This window comes from Culex pipiens, chromosome 2, assembly GCF_016801865.2.
Source record: "Culex pipiens pallens isolate TS chromosome 2, TS_CPP_V2, whole genome shotgun sequence".
NCBI classification, from domain to species: domain Eukaryota; kingdom Metazoa; phylum Arthropoda; class Insecta; order Diptera; family Culicidae; genus Culex; species Culex pipiens.
The window spans coordinates 162,376,004-162,386,657 of record NC_068938.1 but is presented as its reverse complement, the minus strand read 5'-3'; the positions used below and the strand labels follow the sequence as shown (position 1 = coordinate 162,386,657).

Sequence of the window (10,654 nt, the reverse complement as noted above, 5' to 3'; positions counted from 1 at the left end):
TTTCAACTTGGTGTTAGAATAATAAAGGAGGTAAATTTTGAAGTTTTTTTTTACTGCTACATAACTTTATACAATTTAAGTTATTTTTATTTAAAAAATAAATTTCAAAGCATTTCTTGAAATTGCTGATTTTGTTTGTTTTCAAAAATATCTCCGAATAAGTTTTTTTTATTACTTGAGACTATTTCAAATGTTTTTGAATGTGTTCATGGCTAAGAATTTCTAAAATGCAAATTGTGCTTAGCAAAAAGGTGAATGCTCACTTAGGAATGCTAACAGATTTAGAGTTAAAAAATGTTGAAATTTTGTGAAATTCCATCAGTTTCTGTTGAATTTTACAATTTTAACACATTACTTTAGGTTAAATGCCTACACAAAAAAGAGGCAATATTTAACCCTTTTCCCGAAGGTAATACAATTACAATACTAGTAACTCTTAAGAGGCAGTATTTGTAAATATTGCTCGGTTTGTTCTAGAGGTCGTATCGAGGTGCTCCGATTTGGATGAAACTTTCAGCGTTTGTTTGTCTATGCATGAGATGAACTCATGCCAAATATGAGCCCTCTACGACAAAGGGAAGTGGGGTAAAACGGGCTTTGAAGTTTGAGGTCGAAAAAACATTAAAAATCTGAAAATTGCTCGCATTTCTGTAAAACTTCTTCAATTCCAACTCTCTTGGAGGCATTTGAAAGGTCTTTTGAAGCACTTCAAAATGTGCCATAGACATCCAGGATTGGTTTGATTTTATCTCATGGCTTTTGCAAATAACTGTTAAAAATGGATTTTTTTAAAACCTTAATATCTTTTTCCAGCAGCCTCCAACACTCATACTCCCATAGGTCAAAAGATAGGTAATTTCATGGACTATAAGCCTACGGAAAAAACTTTTTGGCCAATCGCAGTTTTTCGCATAGTTTTTCGATTTTTCTATAACAAACATTTCACAACGTTAGTTTTTGCCCTGTAGGCCGTCATAGCGGCACTTTTTGGTCTCAATTTTGTCATATTCGGAATTTCACGTAAGTTAGAAGTATTGGAGTTGTAAATTTGATTTCAATAATAATTAAATAAAACATTTTCGAAAAAAGAAATAGATCTTATTTACCCTATGATCAATACGTCAAATGCTGTATCAAGTAAGCGAAAACCTGTTTTACCCCTAATCCGACAAAATGTTAAAAAATATTTTAATTCATTCTAAATGGCAATTTTTCCAATCAAATTTACAATTCCAATACTTCTAACTTACGTGAAATTTTTCGAGGATTCCGAACCAACTTTGAAGGGGGGGGGGGGGGGGCGTGTTTTTTCGAACTTTGCAGGGTTATTTTTTAGAGTGTAACAATGTTCTAAAAAGTTGTAGAACAGACAATTACAAAAAATTTGATGTGTAGACATAAGGGGTTTGCTAATAAACTTCACGAGTTATCGCGATTTTACGAAAAAAAAAGTACTCAAAGTTTCACGCAAATCGAAGAGGTGTCGGGGCAACTTTTCCCGATTTCGTGTGAGTTGGTAGAGAATTACCCATAAGAATTAAATTCAAACATGAAGAATGTTTTCATAATATGTTAAAATCAGATCTCAAGCTTATTTTTTTAATTCAGACATTAATTTTATTTATTTAATACTTCATGATTAGTCCTAATATTTCAAATATTTTAAAAAGCCGTCACGGGCCGGACGTTGGGCAGGCCTGTTGTATTTTTTTTGCAATTATACCATATATTTTTAGGCGAAACCAAATATAATTTTATAGGAAATACTCACATTTTTTAAATAATTTTTTTGGATTTTTTCCAAAAATGCAATTTAATGATATTTTTTTGCATGCAAGTTGGTATGGAGAACATTGAGCATTTAAAATTTAAGAAAATAATTTAATTATATGCCAAATTTTTACCACTTTTTTTAATTTTTTATTTTTTAAAGAGTGGAAAATTTCAAGAAAAACTTATGAAAATTTCAAGCATTTTTTTGTAAAAATTTCAACATCCTACATTACTTATGTGGTTACATACATGTAAAAAATTTCCAAATTTCACATTACAGCACAATTGTTAATTGCACTAAAATTTGATTTCCAATCACTCCTGAAAATTTCATGATGATATTTCATGGTTCAAGTCAGTAGCAGACGATTTAAGTTTGAAATTTTGCCATGCGCAAAACGAACTGTCAACTTTTGTGAGCGTTTTTCTCTAAACACAGAGTTGCGCTGACGATTTTTAATATGAATAACTTAAAAATATTTAAAACTTTTTTAAAACAATCTTTTTGAAAATCGGCCTCCGTCATGCACACGGAACCGTTTTAGCGAGTTTTCACCAAAATTTTAAGCCGATTTGGTCGAAGCAGTGTTGAGATATCGTGGCACCCGTTTTTGAAACTGCTTACTTCAAATAGCTATGTTTCGGCAAAGATATAACCAAATGTCTTCACATTTGTTTTGTTAAAAGTTACAGACTTACAAAAAATTTAAGTGAGTGCTCATACTTACATCTGACATTTTTACCGATTTACATGCTTGCCCAAGTAACATTTTTTCCCAGGAGTTCTACAAGAGCTTTTCAAGATAGCTACAGCATAGCAGTTTGGACCGCGGTAGGATAAAATTCTCTTCAAGTACTCTTCCAAACTCCTGAAGAAGTTTTGAAGAGAATTGTATCCTACCGCGGTCGAAACTGCTATGCTGTAGCTATCTTGAAGAGCTCTTGTAGAACTCCTGGAAAAAATGTTACTTGGGTGTAACCCCTTAATATTTGAAAAAGCGGAAAAATTGAAGACTATTGAACTATTGGAAATTTAAAGCATTTTCTATTACATTTTCAATTTTCTACAGTACTTAATATTACAATTACCAATATTCCAAAATGGAACAGCTCAAACTTGTCACTTATGGCACAAATGAAAACTCTTTGGTCGCAGAGAAAAAGCTTATTGAACTTTGTAACCACAAAGAAAATCAGCAAATCTCTAAGGAAATAGGCTGAATATCGATACATAAAACATTATCAATTTCTTTGTAAAACTGCTTGCTTTTCCTGTTGTTCTCGAATGATGAAACGGCCTACTTTTCTCCACCAAAAATAACAGAATCGAAAAGAAATACTTTTCGATTCAATAGCTAAAAAGTTCTACTTTTGAGCACTGAAATGGGTGCTGAAATTATAACACTACCAAAACTTAAAACTATTAAATAAATAAACGAAATTTGCCCCGACAGCAGTATCCGATTGCTTGCCTTGAGAATAAAACCTCATCCCTTAATATGATTTATGCCATTGGTCGTATCGCTTGCTTAGGGCGACTCCCAGACCTTAACGTTTCCAACTGTCAACTCCACAATACAGCCCTGTTGTTTAAATTCGATCCAATTTGGCGGAATGGTCAATTGTATCGAGTTCCACAATAGGGTTAGGACAGTTCAGTTCAGTTCAGCACCAAGACATGAGGGTTTATAACTATCAATTGAGTTTAATTTCCTTCAATCAATTTCTAAGCAATCTGGTCTGGAACTCATCACATACATATGACGAAATCCAGTCTGCAACCCGCTGAGATCACCATCTCCATGCGAATGCGAATGAAATGTGTGCTGAAAATTTGAACTTTTCAGCACTTGTATCGAAAAGTAATACTTTTCGCTCATTTTCACGGTGAACCGACTGATCATTTGGACATTAGACTAAAAATTCGATTTAATGAATACTTTTCGAAACTGCACAAACTGTTGTATGTAACTCGTTGCTTATCTTATTGTTTTTTCAGCACTCGTCGTATGTTATACGTATGACTTGTGCCGTAAAAATCTTCTTTTTGAAATTATGAACAAAATAATGCGAAATATTTTGCATCCTTACATTTAATTTTCAAAACTTTTGACTAACTTCCACTGCCGTTCTTCCCATTTTTCCGTTCCTTTCTTCATACAAATATAACGCACGATTTCCACCTAATCTCTTATTTAAAAGCTCCAAAATCATATCAAAAAGGGTGATTCATTTGTGTGTTTGGTATAAAAAAGTTTCGCAACGATTTTGGAAGTTTTAAGGGCTCAAAAAACAAGACCACGTGGAAATCGTTCCCTCACTCTAACCTGTTTTTTTTTTCACCTTGGCACCGAAAGGGGTTCGACCCCGTGATTTGCGAGAGAAGATAGACAATAAAAGAGCCTCCGTCATCATTTAAATTCTACCAAAACCCTGGTGGCCGGCGGTGGCCAACACTGCAATTCAAACGAAGCCAAACTTTGCACCATTAGTTCTTTACCCCCCCTCACTGTTAAATGGAGGGAAATGTAGCAAAGAAAGAGAAGAACAAACTGGGGGGAAAACTTTGCACTGGTCAACTCCTTACCTGTTTGATTTTTTGCTTCCACCAGGGAATTTTTTTTTCGAGATTTTTCCTTTTCGTTCTTGTGAAAATATACAGCTCTGAAAAGTGAGTTTACGTGCTCGACACTGGCTCAGTTTTTTTTTCGATAGATCTTTGTCAACTACTACAACAAAATAGTTTCACATTCATATTTTCTGGTTTAATTTGTTTTGTTTGCGGAACTGCTATTCATTGTTTTTTTTTTCATTTGTTGCTATAATATTCGGATTGCTCTTGGTATTGGTTGTTGGCTTTGCTTTTGTTTTGTGTATTACTGGTTTTGGAACTTGTTTTCTTTTGGTTTGCTTATCTTCGTTACAATTTCTCACAGACACACTCTCTTTTCTTACACTTTTTGTTTACTTGTTTTTTTGGTGTGGCTGGTGTTGTTTTGATTTTTTCTTTTTTTCTATTTGTGGTTGATTAAACATTAATGATTGTACAATTTTGATTTCACTTTCGCTCACTTATAAACGTAACTTTGATTTAGTTTATTCGTTAATCCTAAGCTAGTCTTTTCTTACTATGTCTTTATGCTATACCTTAAAAATTTACTAGTTTCCTATGTACAAGTTTAGCGTAGCTATGTGTATTTTTCTCATTTTTTGTATGAAAGTTTGCTACAGTTTTCTTCTTTACTCTCACAATGTAACCCGCATTGTCCGTATAGTTTTAATCTTCATCTTTTTTGTTCCTAATTTCATCGTGTTCACTCTTTGAGTTGCAGTTTTTACCTTTTTCGATCTGCAAAAATCGTTTGCCTAGGAAGATTTTTTCTCGAGGATATCTAGTACACTATTTTGCTAGTCAACTAGCTTTTATGATGATTCTCGTGTTTAGAAAGTACAACTAACAATTTTGTGTTGCTAACTTTCTGTATTTGTGTAACACTACATTTTTTGAGGCTCGGCCTCTGGTTGGTAGATGGGATATTGACGGTTGCGGGATATTGTATGACCTCATGACTTGAATATTCCTTAATTTTGAAGAAATTGTGCATAGAATAAATTTCATAAAAACAATATTGTTCATTCATGTTGGCATGCCAGGTTAACTGAGTATTTTTTTTTTTGATTCATTACCGATTTGGACCAAACTTTGAGAGGACGACCACCTATTCACAACAGACAGAAATCCCAAGTTTGGTGCCGATTGGTCCATTACTCTGTTTAAGGAACTAGCCTCTTATTTAAAGATATTCTCTAAAAATGTTCAACTTTTTACTCGCAAATTACGTTGCAATTGTTAGCCCAAAATACTATTTTGATATTTTGAGGGTTGATGCATTCCAATTTTATTTTTCAACAGCTTTAGCTTTAAAATGACACTTTGAACCAATTTATATTTACATATTTTGTGTTTTCATGTAAAATTATCAATTCTGATTGTAGATTCTGAATCATCGGTCAAAATAATAATATATTTGGACAATTTTCGATTTTCGTTAGGGCGGTCTAATACACGTTTCCCTTGAAAATTAAACTATATTTATCTATAGTTTTAAATTTGCATCTTTTTGCCTTTCTTACTAAAGAAAGGTATAGGGTTTGCTTTTGGCTTCGACTCAAAATCAAGCTTCGTTATCAAATCATTTCTCGAGACATATTCATTCAAAAAATCTGCAACGCCCGACGCCCGATCGATTGACAATGACAGAATTGGTCTGTCTCCAATATCGGAATTTCGGGGATCAATTTACGGTAGAGCACACGTGACGTCCGTGTGTGGTAAAAAAGTGCTCAATTTTGTGGTGAGGGGTTTCTCAGAGCCCACATTATGGATTTAAGTACTCTTGGGCACATTCGAAAGGGGATGTGCTGAACCTGAACCAGTTCTATACCAAATTTGAATTGAATAATTTTTTTAGCGGACTCTGAGTATGTTTTCACCTGATCAGGTGGTTTTCAAATGAGAATTCGGTCGAAAATTGAAATATTGAAATCGTGTATTGTTCTGAAAAATTGCATTTTTCGAGCCCTACATCCTCCTAAATTTTCATCCATGTCGGTAATGTGGTTCTTGATTTACAACTGTTGGACTATTTCACTTTGAGGGGCCAATTTTAACCAATTAACTGTTCCTTAGGCATTTTATTTAATTTTTTCTCCATATCATAATCTAGACCATAATCGAGGTTCTGAAACAAATTTGACCTCATTCGGATTTACCGTTCAGATTTTAGAAAATTTTCATTTTTGCCTTTCTTACTAAGAAAGAAACTTCATCATCCCGGTACGGGAATCGAACTCACGACCTCTGGATTGGAAATCCAGCACGCCGTTAGTCGAAACCCATCCCCTACCGGTCAGTATTCCCAGTGAGCAGATTTACTCTTTGAAGGGATCTGAAGGTATAGGGTTTGCTTTTGGCTACGACTCAAAATCATTTCTCATTTCTCATTTCTCGAGAAATATTCATTCGAAAAATCTGCAAAAAATCATGGACGATCGATCTTTTCATGTTGAGCTTCACAAGCAGACGCGAGTAATGCTGGCGCTGTATGCTGGCGCGTATAGAGTTTTGATACTAGATAACCCCATGTTTGTACAAGTTGTCCTATCGATTGCTCGTTCATAACACATCGCCTATCATGATTATCTATTTTTTTTTTTTTTTCTCATAAAATTATTTTTATTAGGTCCTTTTCGGTACTGGGACCTGGTTAGGACCGAGTCGGCTTTTGTAATTACATTTGACTTAATAATTACAGAGGATCTTGTGTGTAAATGTTAGTGGGAGGGGAGCCGATCATGATTATCTATGGTAAGCTTCAGTGAACGCAAAACGACGCAAGCAGCTATCCGTTCTGAAGCGTCATGCTCATTCTTTTGCCTTTCTTTTTTTTTCTTACTCATTTTCTGATCGATCTCTGAGCGAACGAATTTCTGGTTAGCGTCCAAGCTTCCTATGCGCCAGTTACAGCACACTTCATGGGTTTGGTTTTCTAGCTTCGGTACGAGCCCATTTGTGTGTTAGTATTTTGGTTCATCGTACCAGCGCACCAAGACACGCGTCTTCTCGTCGGCAGCGTATGAGCCAAGGTGGTTCACTCGGTACGTTTGCGTTTGTCGTGGTGAAGTCTCACCGAGCGCTCAGTCGCAGTATGCTTCCCTATCCCAAAACGCCTAAATGTATTCTACATCATTTTCTGGCTTGCCTAATGCCTAAATGTCAGTTTAGTAAATTCCAGTAGGCGTTTTAAAGCTTTCGAGAACTTTTAAGCAGCTTTACCGTTACATCGTTTACAACACGGCAAAATCTCGAGTGTGGAAACATTTTCTGCCAGTCATTTTGTAACCACTTTAACGCTCTGAAGCAAGACGGAATTATTTTGTTTTCTCGTTAATTCGATATTTTGAAAAGTGAAAAAAATATTCAGAGAATACGAACGATTTATCGATAGGCAGGAAACATTACGAACATAGCAAATGGTGAGCTAATTCTATGACCCAAAAATAAGTTGTTCTGATTTTGAAAATCGAAAATGCTTGTTTGCGAGTACAGCGCTTTTCAGTTGTATGAAAAAATCAGCTTGATTTTTGAATCGATTCATGAATAGACCATTCTTTATTTTGCTATTTATTTGGAAAAAATAAAAAATACCTGCCGTTATCTTCCTTTTGTAAGAAAAAATCTATCTCACCCCAGCTGGGATTAAATCGGATTTTTATCTTAAATTGGCTCTAACTGTTGACCCTTGAGTCCAAATTGACATGTCAAAAAAAAAAAAAAACGTTTTTAGAGCTCTAAAAGTGCATCGACTATCTCTTTTCTCTCAAACATAACCCTGATTTGCCGCGTTAAAAAACTGATTTTTTACGGTTTGCTCAGATGCTTTCTATAATTATGGTCGTAGAAGGCGTAGATTACGAGATATAATTTTGGTGTCTTCGACAAAGTTGTTCTACAATAGCTTTCTACAAAACGAAAAAAAAAATCCTAAAAATATTGCTGAAAAGGTAGATTTCTAAAATTACCCGTGAACCACCCTAATTTTCAACCAAACCAAAAGTTGTCCATTCTTCTTTTCTAAAGACACCAAAGCTCCAAAACTTCACAATTTTTCGGAAAATATATTTTTAACTTAACTTTGCGACCTGGACCACTGTGCAATGTTATGCGGAAAAGAATAAAAAAATGTAAAAAAAACTCTTCTAAAAACTGCCAAAAAAGGATGATCAGCCCAAAAATTAGGATTTTTGTTAACACAAATCGGTCGTAATGTAAAACTGGCCTAATTAGTTCCTACCATTTGTCTAGCGAAAACATTATTTTCTGCTCTCTCTCTCACTCGAATCAGCGAATGACTCAGAGAGGCCGACTGCGCTAAGTCGCTCCGAGCTGATTAAAAATAGTTTGCGATCAGCGCTGTTTTTATCAATGATTATCTTGATTAATATTTTGCATTTTTTTTGTTTACCCGACATCAAAAACACATTTGACAGCAATGTCCAACATGTCAAATTTAAATTGACAGCAAAGTGTGATAGCGCAGGCAAAGTGAACGCCGCTCTACCTCTTTGAGCATATTTGTTTGTGACTGTCATCGACGAACGCAGTAGGCAAAGAAATTTATGAATTATTTGCATCGTTGTGTGATGTGATTAGACAAGTCACTGACTGCTAGCGAGTCGTAGTCGCTCACGAATGGTTGCGCGCTTCAATTGGCAACGATTTAATCGGCGATGAGTGAGTGGTTTCTGACCTAGTGGAAAATTGTCAAAGGAATCTAAAATGCAGTCCATTTTCTGATTTGACTTCATTGACAGTTTGATACTATCAACAAATTCCTGTTTATCAACATTTTCGTAATAGTTCACCAACTTTAAAAACTTTTTAAAATTTGATGAAAACTATTTCTAATGGAGTTATGAACACTTTTCCCAAACTCTATTTCTAGATTAAAATTTCAAAACAACCTATAAGACATGGGTTTCCTATGCAGGACCTTTTGAAAATTTAATCTAGATTTGATTCCAAACCATTCCTTTTGTATTTCATCGTATTGCGGAGATGACTTTACACAAAACTTACTTCTATTGAATCGATTGAAAATGTTTAAGTTGCATAATGAGCAATTTCGTTAAACCAAGTGACACTTGACATAAAATAGACCAATATTTTAAAAAGTTGATTTTCATCATTCGTCATTAAGCATTCCGCAACTGCCAAGCTCCTCTCAACCAGCAGTTTAAGGTTCTCGTGTATATTTTGGATAGCTACAGCTACTAACGTTCTTCTTCTTTTTCCTATTTACACTTCACCGATAGCCGGTGGCGGACCGCTCCACGTCGGACGTACGCTCGCCCCTTCCGCCGCCATCCAGCTGGGTGGCCTCGTCTTACCTGAGGTGGCGCACGTTGCGGGCCCGCCGCAGGCTGTGCTTCCGGCCGCACAGGATCCGCTTGAACGCGTGCCGGAACTCGGGCGAGAAGATGGTGTAGATGATCGGGTTGAGCGTCGAGTTGAAGTAGCCCAGCCACAGGCACACGCTCATCGCGATCGGCGAGATGTCACAGGCGGTGCAAGTCGGCAGCAAGATCGCGATGATGAAGAACGGCAACCAGCAGCACACGAACGCCCCCGTAATGATGGCCAACGTTTTGGCCGCCTTCCGTTCCCGCTTCGAGTCCGTCGCCGACTGGTTCTTCTTCTTGGCGATCGATGGCTTCGAAGAGGACGGCCCCGGACCGCAACCCCCGCCCGATGGGTACGCCACCGAGAGGTCCGCCGTCGGCGGGTCCACGTCGATCCGATCCCGCTCCAGCCCGTTCCCGAGCGAACCCTTCTCCGGGCTCGTGTTCGCCGACGACACGTTCGTGAAGGCCGTCGTCGTTTCGCTGATCGTCGGCAGCGGCCGCCCGATCACGGCCACGACGGCCGCCGCGATGCCGCCGGAACCGCCGACCACGTTCGCCGTCGGGCCGCCGATCGCGTTGTTGGGCTGCGAGGCCGTTACCTTCCAGCGGAAACCAATCGATGTTAGTGCCATACATGAAGCTTTTGCCAAGGGTTCAGGATGGGTCTGAGCAGCCTAATGGAGGGGGGCACGTATACAAATATATACGCACTGAATCAAGTGGGATACTTGTCACAGACAGGAGGAGCAAGAGAGTGAGAGCGAAAAAGAGAGAGCGCGCAGACGACAGGCAGACAGGTGTACTTGTGTGTGTGTGTGTGTGTGTGTGTGTATGTACGTTTGGTGTGAGAGTGCTACGAGACAGAGACAGACATACAAAGCATAGTGTAAATGCAACGCACAAAGCTGAATTTAAA

General features: G+C 37.2%; 1 protein-coding gene across 4 annotated transcripts in view; it reads right to left on the bottom strand.

Moving 5' to 3' along the window:
* Window positions 1–4,537: 4,537 nt before the first annotated feature.
* LOC120424996 (5-hydroxytryptamine receptor-like) overlaps window positions 4,538–10,654 on the bottom strand; it is a 133,009-nt gene continuing 126,892 nt past the window's right edge. For 2 of the 4 annotated variants that reach the window (XM_052707535.1, XM_052707536.1), the window contains one exon: window positions 4,538–10,412. In XM_052707535.1, coding sequence (XP_052563495.1) covers window positions 9,720–10,412 — 693 coding nt within the window. In that variant the 3' untranslated portion in view covers window positions 4,538–9,719. The remainder of the gene's footprint in view (window positions 10,413–10,654) is intronic. The other 2 variants (XM_052707537.1, XM_052707538.1) reach the window with 1 other exon arrangement.